This window comes from Capricornis sumatraensis, chromosome 1, assembly GCF_032405125.1.
Source record: "Capricornis sumatraensis isolate serow.1 chromosome 1, serow.2, whole genome shotgun sequence".
NCBI classification, from domain to species: domain Eukaryota; kingdom Metazoa; phylum Chordata; class Mammalia; order Artiodactyla; family Bovidae; genus Capricornis; species Capricornis sumatraensis.
Genome location: NC_091069.1, coordinates 174,143,343 through 174,166,238, shown reverse-complemented (window position 1 = coordinate 174,166,238; position 22,896 = coordinate 174,143,343). Strand labels below are relative to the sequence as shown.

General features: G+C 48.5%; 1 protein-coding gene across 2 annotated transcripts in view; it reads left to right on the top strand.

Annotated features, from left to right (window-relative positions):
• Positions 1 to 22,896, top strand: part of ADCY5 (adenylate cyclase 5) — a 155,902-nt gene that overhangs the window by 69,646 nt on the left and 63,360 nt on the right. For both annotated transcript variants that reach the window (XM_068980889.1, XM_068980882.1), the window contains exon 2: positions 19,863 to 20,012. In XM_068980889.1, the coding sequence (XP_068836990.1) occupies positions 19,863 to 20,012 (150 nt within the window). The remainder of the gene's footprint in view (positions 1 to 19,862; positions 20,013 to 22,896) is intronic.

Here is a 22,896-nt window from a genome sequence, read left to right as displayed (position 1 = left end):
TTTACAAGGTCGTACCAGTTTCTGCAGTACAGCGAAGTGAATCGGTTATACATACACATATACCTACTCTTTTTTAGATTCTTTCCCCACATAGGTCATTACAGAGTATTGGGAAGCATTTCCTGTGCCATCCAGCAGGTGCTCATCAGCAAACTGTTTTATATATAGTGGTGTATATGTGTCAGCCCCGGTCTCCCGAGTTATCCCTCCCACCCCTCTTTTCCCCCCAGGTAACCATGACTTTGTTGTCTACGTCTATAACCCTACTTCTGTTTTGTAAATAAGGTCATTTGCACCATTTTTTTAGATGCCACCTATTAATTTGAGTGATATCATATGATATTTGTCTTTCCCTAGCTGACATCACTGAGTATGGCCATCTCTAGGTCCTTCCATAATTAAAAACTTAATTATCTACTCTAAAGGGACATGGTGGCAAGTTGTAGTGTGATCATCTATAGCCTACTAGATGGCCCTTGAGCTGAAAGTATGTTTTTAGAGGTTGGGGGGTCGTGGTTAGTCTGCAGCTGGATACTTGCTGCCCTCTTCCCACCGGGGCTGGGGGGGCTTTTTATAGGCTTGCATCAGTAATGGTTGAGTTTAATGGCTCACCCTTCAGCACTCAGATCATGTCTCATGGGGAAAGAGTCTTAACTCTTCTGTCCCAAGAACTGGGCTTTTGGTGCCAGCCCTTCTTGGCGGGACAGCTGGGAGTCAGCATAGACTAGGGCCAACTCTCGGTTTTCTCTCTGGGAGGCTGTTATGTCACAGAGAAGGCCCCTGAGTCCTAGGATGTCAGGGCCCTTACAAGGCAGCTGAGAGACGTGGGGTCATGTTCTTCTGCTTTACGTAAGAAGAAACCTCAGGGGACCCAGCAGACTTGCTGAGGCGGCCCAGCCCATGAGGAGAAGGGCTGGCCCGCAGCAATTCAAGTCCTAAATGTTCATCAAGCCTCATTTCTGCATTATCTCATTTCTCCTCCCAGGTTCAGCCTCCAGGGATTCCCCAGTGATCTGCTCAAGGCCGGCCAGCCAGGCAGGGACCCACCAAGGACACACTCAAGTCTCCCGGGTCCCAGCCTGACAGAGCTGTGCACCTGCTCACAGGGACAGGTGGACTTGCCTCCTCTGGTAGAAACCATCTCCAAGCCCTTAGCAGCCATGGCAGTTAGTGCCACATTTGTCTATCTTTCTTGGTGTCATTGGTGTTTTATTTAATTCTAACTCAGGCCTTTGCATTCCCGTGGATAGGGATCTTGTAACCCCCTCTCCCACCTTGCGCTGGTTGCTCAGTGTCTGAGGCAAAGACTGGGAGTCTGAACTGTCTTCTGACGTGAGCTGGGATAGTCAAGGCCTTGAGAGTGCCCCACAGTGTGCTTTTCACCCATTTATTCATTAAGAAGCATTTACTGGTGCCTTCTATGTGTCAGCCTCTGCCCTGGAGGACGAGGATGTACTGGTGTGCAGAAGGAGGCATGGCCAGCCCTTGGAGGGCTGTCATCTAGTTCTTACCCCTCCTGGCTACTCAGGGCATCACTAGACCAACTTGTATTGCTTTACACCTGCAACATGTTTGCATCAGTAAAATCAGCAGGCATTTTAGAGTTATCTGCAGAAGTTCTGTGACTTGCCCAAAGTCACAAGGCCAGCACCTGGGTCCCCTGACTCCCAGCAAAGCACTCCTTCTGTGGTATCTCCTTACCTGTCTCTCCAGGCAACCTGTGGGTTAACCCCTAGAGCTGCCTGAAATCCCTGCTGAGGGACCTGGCTGAGCTGGGCAAGCCTGCCTTGTTCTGAACAACCACAGGGTGACCCTCCATCCTGGGTCATTGACAGGGTGCCCATGGCACAGCCCCATACATGTCCTGCACTCAAACGGAGGTTAGGTAAACGGCTTGTTGGCAATTCCGGTTTCTCTTTGGTGTTTCTTTCTTGCCTCCAACTTCAGCAGACCTAAAATGGGGCCCTGGATGTGAGGACTGGAGGTGAGGACTGGCGGTGGGTGGGGAAGGTGTGGGGGAAAGCCTCACTTCACCTGTGTGGGCTGGAAAGCCGATCTCAGTACTGGGGGAGAGGGTGCTCCTTTCCCTTCCCTGGATCCGATTCCAGCATTTTGTCAGCCCCTTCCCTCCACCTCCACAGCCCGACGTCATCCTCAGCTGTCACCACTGCTCACCTAGAACAATGAAAGCTTGTCTGACTTTCCTGGAAGGGGGAGGACAATGCGGAGGGTGGAGGAACTTCGGGAGGTGGGGCTGGATAATTATTCTCCAAGATGAGATTTTTGGAGGAGAGAAACTTCATTTGCACTCAGATTATAAATAAACTTCTAGCCCACAAAACTTCTCGCCAGGCCACAGAGCAAACTCTCTCTTACCACAGAGGTCAGAGAGCTGCATGAGAAGCAGTTTATGGGTGGCAAAGCCCCACCCAGCTTCTATAGAATGCCTTGCCAAGGCATGCCCACCACGCCGGCCTGTCCATCACACCCGACCCCTCTGCCCCAACTCATGTCCTTGCTTTGTGTGGGAACGTATCTGTGTCTCCACGCTGCTTTGCACATTTGATTTCCCACAGCTTGGGGTGTGTGTGGGAGGGGTCCTTGCCTGGCCTAGATTCTGAAGGACTCTGGCCTCCTCTGGGATCCTCCACAGATTCAGCCTGGGTCAGACAGGAGAGTTGTGTATGACTTCCAGGTGTGACCAGCTGTGTTAAAGCTGCGGCTTTCATGCTGAAGTGTTGGGCATTTTACTGCGTTTCAGGAGAACGTGGGACAGAACATCTGAAATCAGATTTCCCAGAAAATCCCGCATACGGCATCTCCATTCACAGTGCTCAGGATGGTTATGCTGCCAGAGCACCCCAGACTGCAGCCACTCCACGGACTGTCCCAGGTGGCAGAGACCGTGGCCGTCACCCATTGACACTCCAGCTTTATAGACAAGGAACCTGAGGTCCATAGCGGAAAAGTGACTTGCTTAGAACCATAGTGCTTTTAAATTTTTTTGTGTGTGGCAAATCCAGGAAGAAAACTAAGAAAACTTAGCTGCTGAAATCCCTAGTCCTTTCTTTACACCGTGCTACCTCTGACATTGACTCACTGTTCTTAGGCTCTGTCTCCCCATGGTTTCATTCATTTATTTTTATTATCTGTTTGAGTGTACTGGGTCTTAGCTGCAGCCCATGGGATCTTTAATCTTTGTTGTGGCATGTGGGTTCTTTAGTTGCAGCATGTGGGATCTAATTTCCTGACCAGGGATCAAATGCAGGCCCCCTGCTTTGGGTGTGCAGAATCTTAGTCACTGGACCCTCAGGGAAGTCCCCTCCCCATGGTTTTAAATTCATATACTTTCCCAAAGCTCCCAAGTTTCATGACATGATACAAGCATTGGCATCCTATCTTAATAGAACCTTTTTCTTTTTAAAAACTTTTTATTGGTATATTGTTGATTTTCAGTGTTGTGTTAGTTTCAGTATACACAGTAAAGTGAATCTCCTATATGTGTGTTAAACAAGTATTCACTCTTTTTAAGAGTTTTTTCCCCATATGTGTTCTCAGTCACTCAGTTGTGTCTGACTCTGTGACCCTCTGAACTGTAGCCCACCAGGATCCTCTGTCCATGGAATTTTTCAGACAAGAATGCTGGAGCAGGTTGCCATTTCCTAATCTTTGGACCTTCCCAACCCAGGGACTGAACCCAAGCCTCTTGTGTCTCCTGCACTGGCAGGTGGATTCTTTACCACTGCGCCACCTGGGAAGCCCCATACTACACTATATCTTAGCCAAGAGGCCATTGCAGAGTATTGAGCAGAGTTCCCTGTGCTACACAGTAGGTTCTTATTAGTTATCTATTTTACACATAGAATGTGTTTATTTATTTTATACATAGAATGTGTTTATGTCATTCGCAATATCCTAATTTATTCCTCCTCCCTTACCTCTTGGTGTAATACCTCAGTTTGTACCTGAGACCCCGTTATGAAAACTTCCAGTCCCTTAGGGTCTTATAGTTGAGTCTCAGCCCCTAGACACCCTCTCCTTTTCTCCTATGCATGTCACACTCCCAAGAGCCAGAGGGAATGGTTGTCATGGGGCACACCATCTGAAGTCTGCTCTAGCCTGGTAGATGAAGGAATCTGAGTCTTTGGAAAGTGACCCCCTAAAGGGCAGGAAGGGAGGCCAGTCCCTCTGTGACCCAAAGGTGGGGCTCTAGGTCAGTTCAAGTGTCGCGTTCCAGACAGCAGTTGGGTAGTCTGCAGATCAGCCTGTGGTCTCTCCCACGTCTGCTGTGCCCCCAGCCCCTATTGCTTTGCTTCCCTTTGCTCTATAGCTGTGCTATCCAGCAGAAATATAATGAGAGCCACATGCGTAATTTTAATTTTTCCAGTCACCAAAAAAGTTTATGTTTACATGGGTGAAATTAATTTTAATAATGTATTTTTACTTCACCCAGTATCTCCAGAATATCATTTCAACAGGTAATTAAAATAAAAAATTATTTCAAACTGGTGTGTATCACTCAGTCATGTCTGACTCTTTGTGACCTCATGGACTTCTCCAGAAAGTCCATGGAATTCTCCAGGCCAGAATAACTGGAGTGGGCAGCGGTTCCCTTCTCCAGGGGATCTTCCCAACCCAGGGATCGAACCCAGGTGTCACACATTGCAGGCGGATTCTTTACCATCTGAGCCACCAGGGAACTTTTACACTCACAGCACACCTCAGTTCAGATGGGTCACATTTCCAGTGCTCACAGCTGCATGCAGCTGGGGGCTGCCGGTGTGAATGGCGCTGCCCTGCAGCTCAGTAGATTCCTGTCCTCCTTTGTGTCTGTCATCCTCCCCTCCCTCTGCCTTCGGGTAAACCAAATTCTCTCTCCTTTCCCTTCACTCTCTGCTCTCTCCTAAGCATCCTAAGAAAGAGTCACCTTCACAGCCCCTATGGCTTGAAGTGAAGTGAAAGTTGCTCAATCGTGTCTAACTCTTTGCAACCCTCTGGACCATAGCCCGCCAGGCTCCTCTGTCCATGGGATTCTCCAGGCAAGAATACTGGGGTGGGTTGCCACTCACTTCTCTGGGGGATCTTCCCAGGACTGAACCTGGGTGTCCTACATTGTAGACAGATTTTTTTACTCTCTGAGCCACCAGGGAAAACCCTTTGCAGCCAGGACCCGTATTCTATCCTGCCTCCCTCAGAGGTCGTGCATGGGGCCCTGACAACCTTGGACTCATAGCACCTCAGCCGCCTCTTCCACAAACCCTTCCAGTTTCATGACTCCCTTCCAGCTAGCTTTGGTGACACCACCTCACTCACTCCACTCACTATGCAAACTTCCGTTCCCCTGGAGAGCCATTCCTGGTCCATGCTTGCTTGGGACCTCCCGACACACTGCTTCTCCTTCCCTTTGCAGGCCCCCAACCCCTCTGAGACCCTGGTCCTTCTCATCTGCAGCATTCCCCACCTCTCTCTCCGTCTCACACACTGCGAGGCTTGTGGAGATCTTAGTTTCTTGACCAGGGCTTGAACCCATGCCTCCTGCAGGAGAAGCATGGACTCGTAACCACTGGACCATTCCCATCCCCACCTCTTTATTGGTCTCTCCACCCCTTGCGCCTGCGCCTTGACTACTTCTTTCCCAGCTGTCCAATTATTCTTCCCCAACTGTAGCTCTGATCACATTTCCCTGTTGAAAGCCCACATCATTAGAGATCATAAGAACAGAGAAACATGCTTATGCTATAATGTTGAGTGAAAGAAAGCAGGACACCAAGTTATAGAAACAGTAAGATCTCAGCTTCACATAAGCAAAAACAAAAAACTGTGAGTAGATTAGAGAGGAAGGAAGGGAGGAAGCAGACAGCATTGGTTGTCTTTGGGGGTGGTAAATTGAGTTTTTTTCCTATGATTTTGAAATTTTCTCTAATGAATGCACACTTTATACACTGAAAAATTAATAAACCACCAAGAGGTTTCAATGCTTCCTGGATTATGTGCCAGCTCCTTACCCTGACATGGATGTCCTTTGTGATGAAGCTGTGAACCCCATTGGTTCTCAGTTCCCCTCGAGGGCCCCATCCCAGTCAGGGGGGACTTCTTCTCATTCCCCGGATAGCCTTCCACCTTCCTGTCCCCACCCCTTAACTCAGGTTGTTTCTGCCACCTGGATGTTCGTCTGCTATCATGCTGGTTGCCCAGACCCTGCCCACACCCCAGGCTCCGTCTCCAGGACTAGCTTTCATAGTCCCCACTGCCCAGACGTGACTCCTTTTTCTTTCCCCATTTGACTTATTCTGGCTTGTTGTGTAGGCATCTGAATTCTCATCTCTTCTATTTAGAGAAGAAGTTTCTTCAGCCTGCCATGCTCAGAGTAAAAGCATGTATGTTTTTCCTCTTTTTAAAATAAACATATGACTTTTCTCTTTTAAGATTCATACACATGGTAAAAAAAAAGTAGGAAACTACTCAATGACCTAAAGAAAAAAGTAAAAAATACCTATAATCCTACCACTGTTAACATACATATAGTTTGAGATTAGGAGAAGGCAATGGCACCCCACTCCAGTACTCTTGCCTGGAAAATCCCATGGAAGGAGCAGCCTGGTGGGCTGTAGTCCATGGGGTTGCTAAGAGTTGGGCATGACTGAGCGACTTCACTTTCACTTTTCACTTTCATGCATTGGAGAAGGAAATGGCAACCCACTCCAGTGTTCTTGCCTGGAGAATCTCAGGGAGCCTGGTGGGCTGCTGTCTATGGGGTCACACAGAGTCGGACACGAATGAAGTGACTTAGCAGCAGCAGCAGCAGTTTGAGATTGGGATCATGCTGAGTTTGCAATTCTGTATTCTCTTTTTATCCCATGTGACATTATATTTTGAAAACCTCCCCTTGATGTTGAGTCTTGTTCAAATGAAACATTTGAAAGGCCTTGACATATTCCACGGTATCAAAGCACCATAATTTATTTAACTATCCTCCAGTTGTTCAACATTTAACCATTCCCCATTTTTAAATTTTCTAATTATCCTTGGCTGTAAAACCCTGCCCGAGCTACTGAGTCTCTGCAGTACAGATTCCTAAGAGGAGACCGAATCTGGGTCACAGAGTGTGAACATTTTTAAAGCTCTTCATACACATGACCAAAATGCTTTCCAGAAGGACTGTGTCTTCACATCCCCACTTAGGTATAGGAGGGTGCCTGTTCTATTGCATTCTTGCCAACATTACTACCACAAAAAATGCTTTGCTGGTTTAGTGGGCAAATATTGTTTTCATTTGTATTTTGTTGCCTATTGGTGAGGTTCATGTATCTCATATCATATCATGTGTTTATGTCATTTGTAATTTTACTTCTTGGAAAAGCTTCTTCATCTACATTATCCATTTTTTCTGTTAAATTTTCCCGACCCAGGGGTTAACCCAAATTTTACTTATTCTTCGTTAATTTATAAGCCAGTTCATATATCAATAGTAAGAGTATGGTCTCCTCTGCCAGATTTGTTGAGCGTTTGTGGAACTAACTTGGGTTAGTGACTGCAAAGCCTGCAAAGCTTGTGTCCTCCCAGCTGCTTCTGTGCATGTGCTCGCCTCCACCACCAGACGTGGCGTCCTGGAGGCCCGGGGCTGCGTGACCGGAGTCCAGGTTCCCCAGTGCCCTGTGCTCTGCTCTGGGTCCTCAGCCAGTAATTTTTTAATGAATTAAGGGGCTGTCCTGTTCAAGCAAGTACTGTTACGTGAAAGCTGCTTTTTTTCTCTGGCTATGTGCACAAGGTCTGGGGGTTTCCTAGGAGTCAATAACCAAAGGTGACAAGAGTAAAGTATACAGTGTGGCCATTTCTCTCTAAGAGCACAGCTGTTCAAGTTACAGGGTAAACCACCTCACTCATCATTGTCATTATTTGTTCTGATTTTAAGGGAATCAAAATCACCACGTGATACCACCTCACCCCCCTTAGGATGGCTATAATAAAAAAGATAGACACAGCAAGTGCTGGGGAGGGCGTGGAGCATCATCAGCCATTGCTGATAGAAATATCAATGGTGCAGCCCCTTTGGAAAACAGCTGGGCAGCTCCTGAAAATATGTAACGTAGACTTACTGTGTGACCCAGTGTCTTAGTCCATCCAGCCTGCTATAACAAAATAGCAGCTCCGTAGCCTGAGTGGCTGAAACAACATTTATTTCTCCCATTCTGGAGCCTGGGAAATCCAGATTCGAGTCACCAGGGTCTGGTGAGAGCCCATTTCCTGGGTCATAGATGGTCATTTGCTCACTGTGTCCTCACATGGTGGAAGGAGATTAGAAAACTCTAAGAGGCCACTTTTGTCAGGGTGCTAATCCAACTCACTAGTGTGCCAGCCTCATGACCTAATCACCTTCCCCAAACTCCTCCTCATAAAACCATCACGTTAGGTGTTAGCATTTTAACATATGCATTTAGGAGAAGGCAGTAGCACCCCACTCCAGTACTCTTGCCTGGAAAATCCCACGGGTGGAGGAGCCTGGTAGGCTGCAGTCCGTGGGGTCGCTAAGAGTCGGACACGACTGGGTGACTTCACTTTCACTTTTCACTTTCATGCATTGGAGAAGGAAATGGCAACCCACTCCAGTGTTCTTGCCTGGAGAATCCCAGGGACGGGGGAGCCTGGTGGGCTGCAGTCTATGGGGTCGCACAGAGTCGGACAGGACTGAAGTGACTTAGCAGTAGCAGTTAGGAGAAGGGGACATGAACATAACAGGCCATAGCATCTAGCAATTCCACTCCTAGGTATATGCCCAAGAGAACTGAAATCATATCGAAACTGTACATGGATGTTCATAGCAGCATTATTCATAACAGTCAAAAAGTGGACACAACTCAAATGCCTATAACTGATGAAAGAATAAAGAAAACATGGCATGCCTGTGCTGTGGACCACTACTTGGCCATAGAAAGGAATGAAGTACTGATACATGCTAAACAGAGAAGAATCTTGAAAGTATTACACTAGTGAAAACAGCTAGACACAGAAGGCTGTTACATGATACCATTTATATGAATGTCTAGAACAGGCAAGTCCATCAAGACAGAAAATAAATTAGTAGTTGACAGGAGCTGGGGGCGTGGGTGGAGGTAGAGGTGGGGAGCAGGCAATGATTAATGGATGTGGGATTTCTTTAAAGGATGTTAATAACATTCTGGAATTAGTAACGTTCTGGACGTTAATAATGTTCTGGTGAAGGCTGCACAACCTTGAGAATACATTAAAAGCTACTGAATTATATACTCTAAAAGGATGAATTCTATGGCCAGAGCGTTCCCAGCCCCTGGGATCTAATGTCTGATGATCTGAGGTGGAGCTGATGTAATAATAATAGAAATAAAGTGCACAATAAATGTAACGTGGTTATTAAATCATCCTGAAACCATTCCCTCAGCCTCCGGTTCGTGGAAAAATTGTCTTCCACAAAACCGATCCCTGGTACCAAAAAGGTTGGAGACGGCTGTCGTGTGGTGTATGATCTCTATCGATGAAAAAATAATTCAGGAGACCTCTACTGGGGTAAGAACTGGCCTTATAAGACAGGCGATGGGCCGTTCTCACTCACGGTGGCGAGTTCCTTGGATAGAGCTGGGTTAGAGGCAGTGGCTGTGAGTAGGTCCCTAATCAGCAGCATGTTATGTGACCAGGATCTATAAAGAAGGCCTAAGGCACCTAGGAAGAGGAGGAAAGAAAGTTGAGTGTTCCTTTATTAAATAGAATCAAACAAAAGTGGACCTAAATTAAGTTGGGATAAATAACCGCTTAGTACAGTAGAACAGGACAAGCTCTGAACTCACAATGAGAATCTGATTGAGTTTTGCTGCCGTCTTGCTGTGTGGCCGAGGCTCCTGCCTCGAGTCTTAGCTCCTGCATTAGCAGGAGGAGGTGATGCCACCCACCTTGCTCCGCTTCGGAGGATGCAGTGAGGATGCAATGAAACACGACCTGTGAAGGTGTTTTGAAGGTTGTAAACTGCTGCACCTGATCATTCTTAGATACACGTCCTACTTTAGTCTACTTTGTCTTTTCTAAGTATGGATTGAGCAGATGCTAATTATTAATTTGTTTTTAGTAATAATAAAAGTGTATTAAATAAACAGTATACTTTTAGAATCACGCTGTAGATTGATGATTTCCAGAGGCAGTAAGTAGCCCAGATGATAGGAGTAGTAAGAAGCAGGGGGAACGTGGCCCATGATGAGACTTGTAGAATCTTAATATCAACACAAGAGTTTGGGCTTTATATTATTGGTGGGCATTTGATCAGAAAAGTGTCTTGATATAAGGGGATATGATGGTCTCTGACATAGAGAATAGTTGCAGAGAGGATTCCAGTCTGGGGAAGATTGACAAGCCCCAGGCAGCTATACCCTAGCTGGAATGGAGAGGAGAAAGGGGTGCCACCTGGGCAGAACTCCTAATAGGAATGAAGAGAGCAGAGGGCCTGGTTTTATTTGTCCAGAGCCACTGAGACGGACCAGCCACCTCCATGAAAGAGGACCTCATCACAAAAGCCCCCAGGCAGAGATAATGTGGCTTTGATGGCCCCCCCCCCCAAAAAAAAGCATACAGCAATCTTTATTCTTTGTAAAGGAAAATTTTTTAAGATGCATCACTATGATGAAAAAAGTTAAAATATATATAGATATTTTAAGTAATTTAGCCTCTAGTCATGCTTGGTACAGTATACACAAGGATACAAGGAGCCCTGCTGATATGCCTTCTGAGTATATATATATTTTAAGATTATCCTTCTTTGATTTATTTTATATCATAATGGGTTTCCACTGAGGTCCCCCAAGCTTCCCGCCAGCCCCATTCAGGAGAAATGAAATCTGGGGCAGACAGAAGGAACCCTTATCAGGCTTGTCAGCTCCTTTTCTTTGGGGGTTACTTGGTTGCTAGTTTTGTGTGTTTGTAAACAGAAAGAGGACTAGAACAGAAAGGATTCTGCCTGTCTTTTAAATGTGGAGTCCCAGTCACATTTGTAGAGTACTGTGAAGCTGGTCCTCAGCCCCTGGGGACTCTGAGATGATCGTGCCCCTTGTGTCCAGGTGGGTGGATTTGAACAATCAGATCCCAGCTTTGGCTTGCACTTAAGTGAGGTGATTTCAGACCCTGATGTGAAGAGGAAGCACTGTCGTCTGTCTGTGCAGGAGCCTCTGAGAGTGGGAGAGGATCTGGAAGAGGGAGTGGGGTGTAGAGGGAGCTGGCTTACCCTTAGTATGCTGGGCTTGCCCAGTTCTGGAGGGTGTCAGAGCTGGGGGAGGGCAAGTTGGAAAAGTCTCCCTGGTATGGTTGCCAGTGAAAATACGGTTGCCCCATTAAACTTGAATTTCAGATAAATAATTTTTTAGTATAAGTATGTTCCCACTAAGGACTTCCCTGTAACACAAATGGTAAAGAATCTGCCAGCAATGCAGGAGACCAGGGTTCGATCCCTGCGGTGGGAAGTTCCCCTGGAGAAGGGAATGGCAAGCCCCCCCAGTATTATTGCCTGGAGAATCCCATGGACAGAGGGACCTGGCAGGCTATAGTCTGTGGGGTTGTGAAGAGTCGGACACGACTGAGCGACTAACACACATGTTCCCACTATAGCACAGGACATACTTATACTTAAAAAAAAAAAAACCTGTTGTTTATCTGACATTCAAATAGAACTGAACATCTCGGGCCCTCGCCCCAGTCACCTAATCTGGCTCCCTGGGGAATTCTGGTTCTTTATCTCCTACCACCCCCGCCAGATACACCCTGCGAACGACCAGCTGACCTGTCCAGAGCAGAACCCACGCAAAATAGTAGATGATGTGGAGGTCCTCCTAGCTTATTTTCTTCTGTTCCAAACCAGTTCATTCCTCATTCCTCTTTGCCTCTCACCTTTCTCAGGACTGGCAAACATCACGTCTATGGCAATGGGCCCGTGGGGCCCCCTGAATACTCAAGAGAAAAGGAGCAGCAGGCATGGCAGTGCCCCAGGCAAGCTGCTGGGGGCCCCTTCAGGCTTCGCCACAGAGGCGCTGCACATCCTGAGCAGTAACTTCACTCGTGGCCAAATCAAACCTGCAGCCTGCAGACAGGAGAGATTGGGTTTCTGAAGTGCTGGGGATTTAGGAATGCCAGTGGAGTTGTAAATGTGCACAGGCACCTCCTCTGGGCTTCCCCTTGGAGACCAGAATTCCAAACAGTCCCCTCTTCTGGGGATTCTCCTGGTGTGGTCCTGGGACCTCCCAGACCCAAACCATCTGCAGGGCCGGTTTTAAAAGCAGATGCTGAGGCCAGTGTAGGGCCTGAGGTTTGATGTATTCTCAGGTGTCCTTGTTACTCCACCTGCTATGATGTCGGTATCCCTTTACACACACACACGCGCGTGCGCGCCTCTTTCATGTGGTTGGACATGTCCTGTGAAGTGTGCACAGGGAAAAGCAGCAAACCCTTAATTAGGCCTTGTTCACCTGTTGTTGTGACTGATACCTGTTATTATTTACTAGTTAAGTATTTGGCATAAGCATGTATGAAGGGACTCAATATTTGATCATCATTGTTAGTGGAGAAGAAAGCTGGTTAGCATTTGATTTGGACCATCCTGCCTGAGGTGTGAGATCATTTTTAAGCTATAAACTCCTTTCTGGAAGACTGTAAGCAGAATTCCATCAGCTTTTACTGAAGCTTTCCCTTCATTCATAACTTTTGCGTCTGCACAGGGATCTTAGCATCTATTAAGACCTGGCGCACAGATTCTTGCCCTTTTGGTGGGTGTATGTGTGTTTGATGTATTAATCCCTTACGTTTTCACTCTCAGGTCCAGTTTGCCAAAATCACCCTTTCCAACAGGCCTTTCTGAAGACCTCTCACACCTAGCACTCTCTTCTTGCTCACCCCATTGTGTGTTTAGTGAATGGGAGAGAGGAACACTGAGGCATGCTAAGCTTAGCCGAGCCATTTGGACCCTATTGGGTTACAGCACATCGTTTTACCTGGATTTACACCCTCTGTTGCTATTGGCCTTCTGGCTGCAAGAAGAGTCAGATTACAGCAGGAGAGGCCAGGAGGATTAGTGCCGAGATACCAGAGGCCAGCTGATAATTACTTCGAGGGTCATGTCTCAAAATAGACTCTGGTTCCTCTTTCTGGCCTCAGAGAGAGGAAGAGCTGCCCTTTCCCTGTCCAGCCAGCTCCTCATATTCTCTCTGCTGGTCCCTCCTGGACCTTTACTCTTGTTCTTTTTTTTCCCTGGCGGCTCAGTGGTAAAGAATCCAGCTGCTAATGCAGGAGATATGGGTTCAATCCCTGGGCTGGAAAGATTCCCTGGAGAAGGAAATGGCAACCCACTCCAGTATTCAGGCCTGGAAAATCCCATGGACAGAGTAGCCAGGTGGGCTGCAGTCCATGGTGTCTCAAAAGAGTCAGACACAGTTTAGCAACTAAACAATAGCAACATTTACATACAGTAGAATTTGGCTTCTCTGGTGTATAGACACACACACACACACACACTCAGTCGTGAATGACTCTTTGCGACCCAGTAGGCTGTAGCCTGCCAGGCTTCTCTGTCCATGGGATTTCCTAGGCAAGAATATTGGAGTGGGTCGCCATTTCTTACTCAGGGGGTCTTCCAGACCCAGGGTAGAATATGTGTCTCTTGTGTCTCCTGCACAGTCAGGCAGATTACCACTGTGCCACCTGAGAAGCCCTCTCTGGTGTATAACTCTTTGGATTTGACAAAGGTATATGGATGTGTAACCACCAACACAATCATGGTATGTAACAGTCCCACCACCCCGAAGATCTCCTCTTGCCGCCTCTTTTATTCAAACTCTCCCCTCCCCCTGGCAACCACTGATCTGTTTTCAGTCCCTGAAGTTTTGCCTTTTCCAGAATGCCATATAAATGGAGTCATTTATAGTACATAGCCTTTTGAGTGTGGCTTCTTTCACTCAGCATAATTAACTTGAGACTCATCCATGTTATTATGTGTTATCATGAGATTGTTCCATTTGAACATAACTTTACATGTGATTTGGGCAGATACTAGGAGTGAGTTGCTGGTCAAAGGTATGTATGAGAAATGCCAGACTGTTTCCAAAATGGCTATACCATTTTTCATTCCTCCTTATGGCAGAAAGTGAAGAGGAACTAAAAAGCCTCTTGGTGAAAGTGAAAGAGGAGAGTGAAAAAGTTGGCTTAAAGCTCAACATTCAAAAAACGAAGATCATGGCATCTGGTCCCATCACTGCATGGGAAATAGATGGGGAAACAGTGGAAACAGTGTCAGACTTTATTTTTGGGGTCTCCAAAATCACTGCAGATGGTGATTGCAGCCATGAAATTAAAAGATGCTTACTCCTTGGAAGGAAAGTTATGACCAACCTAGATAGAGTATTAAAAAGCAGAGACATTACTTTGCCAACAAAGGTCCGTCTAGTCAAGGCTATGGTTTTTCCAGTAGTCATGTATGGATGTGAGAGTTGGACTGTGAAGAAAGCTGAGCGCCGAAGAATTGATGCTTTTGAACTGTGGTGTTGGAGAAGACTCTTGAGAGTCTCTTGGACTGCAAGGAGATCCAACCAGTCCATTCTAAAGGAGATCAGTCCTGGGTGTTCTTTGGAAGGACTGATACTAAAGGTGAAACTCCAATACTTTGGCCGCCTCATGCTAAGAGTTGACTCATTGGAAAAGACTCTGCTGCTGGGAGGGATTGGGGGCAGGAGGAGAAGGGGACGACAGAGGATGAGATGGCTGGATGGCATCACCGACTCGATGGACGTGAGTTTGAGTGAACTCCGGGAGTTGGTGATGGACAGGGAGGCCTGGCGTGCTGCAATTCATGGGGGCGCAAAGAGTCCGACATGACTGAGCGACTGAACTGAACTGAACTGAGCAAGGTATGAGAGTTCCAGCTGCTATACACTCTTACCAGTACCAGTGTTGGCAGTTCTTTCTTCTTTTCGTTTTTTTTTTTTTTTTTTTTACTTATTTCTGTGCACTCTGTGCTCTGGGAAAAACTGGCAAAACAGGGCTTCATAGAGTTAGATCTTTTTAGGAGAAGATTTTATGAGTCCCAATTCTTGCATCTTCTATACCTAGAGAAACGCTGAAATGTGAAAGTGAAGTCGCTCCGTTGTGTCCGACTCTTTGTGACCCCATCGACTGTAGCCTACGAGGTTCCTCCATCCATGGAATTTTCCAGGCAAGAGTACAGGAGTGGGTTGCCATTTCATTCTCCAGGACAACCCTGGAGATTGAACCAACCCAGGGATTGAACCCGGGTCTCCAGCATTGCAAGCAAACAATTTTACCATCTGAGCCACCAGGGAAGCTCAGAGAAACACTGACATAATTAATGATGACATCTGCTTTGGCTATTAAGGATAATTTTACAATTAAAAGTCAAAATAGAGTAGTTATGGTTCAGACATCCAAGGAAATAACTAGGTGATACTATGGGTGTAATTTCAGACTAGACCTTGTATTGCTTAACACTTGAGTTTTCTGAGTCGTGCTTGGATGCCACAAAACATTCTCAAAACAATGTCTGCTGACAGCTAGCAACTACAACCTTACTTTTTATAAAACTAGGCAACTGGCTGCTGCTGCTGCTGCTGCTAAGTCGCTTCAGTTGTGTCCAACAACTGGCCACCTGACTACAAGTCTCCCTGAAGTGCCTGGTCCAAAGTGAGTTTCAGGCCTATGCTTCTGTAAAGAAATGAGATTTATTTTGTCAATTAAAATTCCAGTTGTCATTCCTCCAACTACTTCTAATTCTGTTACACCAAAATGGCAGACCAAGGGATTGAGATTTTAATCATACAAGATTCAGATCTAGAACTTGGAACTCAGAAATACTTCCAATTCTGTGTCTATTCTCCAAACTGAGACAGTCTTATGCCACATTTTAACAGGAAGTTGTCAGAGTCATGGGCTTACCTGGTGGCTCAGACAGTGACGAATCCTCCTGCAAAGTGGGAGACCTGAGTTTGATCCCTGAGTTGAGAAGATCCCCTGGAGGAGGGCATGGCAGTCCACTCCAGTATTCTTGCCTGGAGAATCCCATGGACAGAGGAGCCTGGCGGGCTACAGTCCATGGGGTTGCAAAGAGTTGGACACAACTGAGCCACAAAGCACATTATTTCTTTGGCTGCTTTTGGTCTTAGCTGTGGCACGGGGTCTGTGTTGCATCCTGAGGGATCTCTCATTGAGGTGTGCAGACTCTCTAGTTTTGGCACGTGGGCTCAGCAGTTATGGCATGTGGGCTTAGTTGCTCTGAGGCTTTTGAGATCTTAGTTCCCGACCAGGGATCAAACCCACATCTCCTGCATTGCAAGGCAAATTTTTAATCACTGGACCACCAGGGACGTCCTTATTTTCATTTTTTAAATTTGATTTTATTTTAACCATTTTAATAGTGTTTAGTAGTATCTCATTGTTTTTTGTAAGAAATTTGCATTTCCTTAACGGCTAATTATTTCCATCTTTCTCTGTGTTTGCCATCCTTATATCTTCTTGGTAAATTGTCTACTTAAATATTTTGCTCTTTTAAAAAGTGGTTTGAGGGTTTTTTTTAGTTTTTGATTTGACAGCTCTTTGAGAATTTTGGATTCAAGTCTTTTAATCAGATATCTGATCTACAAATAAATTTTTCCATTCTATGGCTTGTCATTTCATTTTCTTAACAGTGTCTTTTGAAGGCAAATGTTCTTAATTTTGATGATGTCTAATTTATCAATTTCTCTTTTCTTTTATGAATCATGTTTTGCTGTGGTATATAAGAAATTTTTGCCTAACCCAAAGCCTTCTTGGGTTTTCTTCTGGAAGAAAGTGTTTTCTTCTTTTCTTCCAAAGTGTTTTCTTTTGGAAGTTTACTAGTTTTAGGTTTTACATTTAGTTCTGAATAAATTTTTTTACAATTTGTTGTAAAATTTTTTACAATTTGTTCTGAATAAGTTTTTGTAATATTTTATGAGATTTGAGTTAATCATATGGATATTCAATTGTTCTAGCACTATTTGCTCCAAAAGATTATCCTCCTCCATTTAGCTGCCTTTGTATATTTGTCAAAAATTTATAACACCTTTATTTAGGTGTGATAGATGATTTGCAGGCATTTTTTCCCATTCTATGGGTTGTCTTTTCACTTTCCTAATGGTTCCTTTTGAAGCACAAGGCTTCTTAATTTTGATGAAGTGCAATTTATCTTTTCTTCTTTTATCATTTGTGCTTTTGATGTGATGTCTAAGAAGTCGCCGCCTAATCCTAGGTCATTAAGAGGTATTCCTATGTTTTCTTCTCAGAGTTTATAGCTATAGCTTTCCTATTTAGGTCTTTGATCCATTTTGAGTTAATTTTGTATATGGTATGAGGTAAAGTCTCCTACCTCATATGGGATAGCAAGTTTGCTGAAAAGACTATTCTTTTCCCATTGAATTGTCTTGGTATCCTAGTCAAAACTCAGCAAGTCATAAACATTAAGGGTTTATTTCTGGACTCTCAATTCCGATCTGTATTTCTTTTGTTAAAACAGTGCTGCACCAGTTTAATTACTGTAGCTTTCTAGTAAGTGTTGAACTTGAGTAGCGTAAGTCTTCCAACTTGGTTCATCTTCTTCAACGTTGCTTTGGCTATTCTAGTTGCTGTCTCCAGGGGTGCGCTGTCTCATGTCTGCCAGCCTCACCGAACACGCCCCTCGCCCCAAGCCCAGGCTTCCCAGAGACCTCTCCTGGCCCTGTCCCCTGCTCTGCTCCCGTTTGCTTGGCATGATTCAGTTTCCGCTTCCTGCTGCTGGTTCTGTGTCGGTTGTGACCGCTTCTCTCCTCAACTGGACTGTAAGCTTCTGTGTATCAGAAGTCTTCTTTGCTTGTAACAAACAGGTTGGATTTTTCTCTGTGATGGGTTTATATAAAATGACAGTGGTAGGATCCTGGGGTGAATGGGGTTGGGGGTGGGGGGTTGTGATCATCAGCCGAGTTGGTAGAACTGGTGATCTGAGTTTGCCCCCTCCCTGAAGGCTCCTCAGGGAGGCATCTGGGGGTGCCAGGAGGTGCTTGAGGGGAGCCCACAGCATCTTTCAGCCAGAACACTAGAGTCTATCGTGCAGTTGAGGAGGAAACAAGACAGAGATGGGAGAGGAAAGGTCTCTTTGTGTGTCGACTGGGAATAGACGCAGTATGGGTCATCTCCAGGGAAAGATGGCGCTGCCTCCAGCATGGAACCCACATGGCTGTGGGCCTGAGAGCCTGGGTGGAAGTTAGGGCCACCTCGGAGAGGGGGTGGGGTGGGGAAAGCCTTCAGGTAGAAGGCAGAGCAGCGCCGAGGACAGGACTTCTACATCCAGAGAAAAAGAGGACCCTGGAAGAAGCATGTGGGAGCTGCTGCCGATCACTGCCTGGCAACTGAAGCCTCAAGGGGAGGCTCTTTGGGGTCCAGATGGATAAGAGGACTGGAGACCAATGCAGGGCTCCCGGTGGGGGTGGGGCGGAACCACAGCAGAAGGAGCAGGCCCAGCCTGGGCTCCGCTGCAGTAGCTGGGACTAAGAACTGTGTGTTTGGAGGGAGTGATTGAGGCCTAGAAAGCTGAGCCTGTGTGGCTTCTGTCTGATGTGGCCTGAGTCAAGGGCAGGACCAGAATCCCTTCACCCAGACTGCCCAGGAGCTGTACCTGCCAAGAGCAGTTTTGGCCAGACAGCACCTTTTGTTGTTCATTCGCTCAGTTGTGCCAGACTCTTTGAAACCCCATGGACTGCAGCAAGCCAGGAGTCCCTGTTCTTCACTATCTCCTGGAGTTTGCTCAGACTCATGTCCTTTGAGTCTGTGATGCCATCCAATCATCTCATCCTCTGTCGTCCCCGTTTCCTCCTGCCCTCAATCTTTCCCAGCATCAGGGTCTTTTCCAATGAGTTGGCTCTTCGCATCAGGTAGCCAGAGTATTGGAGCTTCAGCTTCAGCATCAGTCCTTGCAGTGAGTATTATGGGTCAATTTCCTTTAGGATTGACTGGTTTGATTTCCTTGCTGTCCAAGGGACCAGATCTGGAATGTGCTCTGTCAACTAGCTTTTGTGGGTTGTGTTGTGTTTTCCCCTATTTTTTCAGTGAGTACTGCTTTCCAAAGAACTTCAGCCTTGTCTCTGCACACATCTCTGTCAGCACAGAGATGGGCATCCCTGTGGAGTGGGGGTAAAGGAGTATGTCCACCAACTGGTGTGTTGCGGGGAGGGTCATCAGGAGGCCCTGGTGCTGGTGTAGAGAAGGAGACGAGACCTGTGTGGACACTGATCCCTGCTGGCTGGGGACCCTGTCCTCCCCTCCATCCCCAGAGGACCTCACACAGTGCTGCGCATCAGCAGCTATTTGCTTCTTGGAGCTGATCCCTGGGGAATAGCCAGCTAAAGCTTCTCCATGAAAAAGCTATCCTTTGTCCTGTGTGGACCCTGTCACTCTTTCAAACGATGAAGCCCTATCCCCCTCAAGGAAACTTCCTTGCAGTGGCCTTGCCACCCCAGCACCCACAGCTCTGACGCAGCATCCCCAGGACACCTAACCTTGTTGCCTTTGGTACTATGGATGCAGCCAGGATAATCATTCTGTGACTCAGCATCGTTAAGGCCATATTCTGTCGCAGGCCAGCCAAGCTCTGGGCTCTGAGGACGTCAGGGAGCCCGAGTAGTTGCACTTGGCTACTCAGTAGTTGGCTGTGGGTGGGAGCCCTTGGCATCTGTTTGCTGGCAACTAGGTGTGTGTTTGCTACAGTGGGACCTGGGGGCCCCGAGCCCTGGGAGTGGGAGGCTCGTGGCTGGGGCGCCAGTGCCTGCTCCAGGCCTCAGCTCGCGTCCTCATCTCTTCCTCTGCAGCTCGTCTCCAACGTCCTCATTTTCTCCTGCACCAACATCGTGGGTGTGTGCACCCACTACCCGGCTGAGGTCTCGCAGAGACAGGCCTTCCAGGAGACCCGGGAGTGCATCCAGGCGCGGCTCCACTCGCAGCGGGAGAACCAGCAGCAGGTGGGTGAGGCCCTCCTGCCCCACGCGGCTGCCCAGCTGCCGCCTGCCCGCCAGCGATGCTCAGGGCAGCTGTCCAGCCCCTCCTGGGCGGGGGCCCAGGCTGTGGGGGATGTTTCCTCTGGAGGGTGCCCAGCGTTCTTGGCTCTGTGGGAATGCTCTCAAGAAGCTTTGGAGAATGAGCTCTGGACTCAAGCTTTGGGCTGAGAGTGCCTCCTCAGCCTCCCTGTGGTTCGCACTCAAACTGAGCACCCAGGCCCTGGGAGGCAGGAAGTGGCCCTCCCTCCTGCCCCCCAGGGCTGATGAACTGGGCGATGAGAGCATCAGCATTCCCTCCTGGGATGAAGGTGCTGGGGTGGGGGGGGGAGGGGGAAGGAGAGAAGCCCAGGCTGTCAGCCCTGTGATGCCCTCACGAGGCACTTCCTGTGCGCTGAGTTCTGAGGTCTGGTTAGTTCGAGAATGGAAGACGGCCATGTCTCACCCTAAACCTCACCCTCAGGACTCTGGGGCCAGGAGGCAGGTCATTCATTCAGGCCACAGACTTGGGGGCTTCTCTCTGTGAGCCCCAGGCAGAGGGACCTGCCCCTGTGTGCTCCTCTGGCTGAGGGTGGGGCGGGGACTGAGGACTTGTCAGGGTTCCCTGCCTAGAATCCTGGGGGCGCCCTGTTCGGGGTTTGGGTTTGGCCAGGTCACCCCTGTGTCTTCTCGTGCGTGTGAACTGGTTAGAAGCTTGGAACTCTGAGGCTGTACAGGGCACACTGCTCCCAAACAGCAGGCCTGGAGGGAGACCCGGGGGCAGTTGGGGGTGGGAAGCAGGCCGCCCGGCCAGGTGCTGGGGCTCCCACTGGGCTCAGACTCATCCTGGCTCTCAGAGGGAAGGTCGCTACTTTGAGCCGGAGGGGCCTTGCTCTGCTCTTAGGTTAGCGTCTCCCCACAGCCTGCCCAAACACTGGCAGAATTCTGGGCTGCACGCCGTGTCAGGCGGGTGGCAGGTGTAAACGTGGAAGGTCTGCCTTTGATCGTGAGGACAGGGAGCCAGAGGCCTGGAAGGCAGCGCAGTGGTCACGTGCGGCCTCCTGCCTGGCACGGCAGGTGCTCCATGCACCCCGCATGAACTCAGCCCCCATGAGTGCAGAGTTCATCAGTGTGCGGCACACCTCTGCCTCTGTCTGGGTTCAGTCTAGGGAGTTACAGTGACCTAGCTGGTGACACTCAGACAGCTGAGTCAGGGGGCAGAGTTCCGCAGTGCCTCTCCAGGCCCCGCACCCCCAGACATAGTCTGCCCCCGCTTCCCTTCCAGCCCTGTGCGGGGCCACTGTGCCTGGGCAGGTCCCCAGCTCAGGCTGTCCCATCTGAGGCCTGGCCTTCCCATGCGTTCTCTTGGTCCCATCTAGGCTCCTGGTCCAGCTCTTGAATGAAACCCATGCCCAGAGGTGTCCCTGAGTCTTCCCACTGTCTCTTCTTGACATGGTTACCTCACTTCTGCACCCTGCTCACCCCAAAGCCCCTATCTGCCTCAAAAGCCCCCTCTCTCATGCCTATCTCAGGCCCCAGCATCACTTGCCTGAGATCAGGATACCTTCCCACCCCTTCTGGGTTAGGGAGTGCCTCCCCCCACAGCCACTCCCACCACCCCCCCCCCCCACCACCATGCCTGGACCTCACCCTTTTGCAGTAAAATTAGCGTTTATAGCATTTACAGTTCATCACAGTTTACATGTGCTGGCCCTGGTCAGGCTAGACATTCCAGCAAATCCACAGGGATCTTGGGGGAGGGGGAGGGGAATATGTTCGCCAAACCATGTTTCAGGCCAGGGAGGGGAGGCCTGCTTCCAGGGGACAGGCACTCCTCACCCAGCCGTGGCCCAGAGCCCAGCCTCCTCTGCCCTCTGCAGAAGGGGGTGCTCTTAGATCCGAGGATGCTCTTTAGCGCCACCTGATAGGGGATCCAGCGCTGATCCCCACCCATCCGCTGCCCACTCCTCCTGCTCCTCAGCCCCAGAACTAGTCGGCAATGTAGGAAGGTCTCTCATGAATCTAAACAGTTTGTTGCACACTTTCTCCCAGTCATCCTATATTTCCAAAGAATTGTCCTTTCATTTGTATTTTTGTCATCAGTAGCTGTTTACAGAGAGTTCAGTAAATATGAGACGGACTGTAATGGCCATGTCCACTGAGGGAGGTCCTGACCAGAGGTCAGGCCTGTCCACAGAGAGCACCATTCCTCACTAGTTTACCAGAGCTTCCTGAGCATAAGACTGTCTGCTGTAAGCCCAACAAGACACATTCCCACCCTCAGGAGGCCCCAGTAACAGGCTGAAATGCAGAGTGATGGGGGACTCTACAGGAAGGCCCAGGGTGGCAAGGGATGCTGGCAGCTGGAGCCAGGACCCTCCTTCTGGGAAGGGGATGAGCCCAAGGAAGGGTAGCAGCATGTGTGAAGATGGTGATTCTAGCTGAGGAGCAAGGCCTTGACCTTGATGACCCGGAAGTTGGGAGTGCCATGGGCAAAGGCAGGGAACTTGAGAAGAGCCACCGGGAGGGTGAGCATGGTGTGGGCATGATGTCAGGCGGGCAGCTGAAGACTTGGGGACCTGGACCAGGGAGTGGCTTGGGAGGTGACCAGGGGAGGTACTGGGGGAAGCCTTGCTCCCCAAGGGCAGGAGTGAGCAGGAAGAGGTCAGAGGTGGGGCAGGAAGGCGGGAGGGGAACTGGACAGGCTCAGGAGCAGAAGTCTTAGGGCCTGGGGAGGGAGTGGCCCAGCTTCCAGTGCTGGGGGACGGGGGTGGGGAGATGGAGGGGCTGTGGGCCGCCAGGAGGAGAGGCCTCAGATGAGAGGATCCCTGAGTGAGCCTGGCAGAGCGCCTGGCATGGGGAGGGCTGCAGA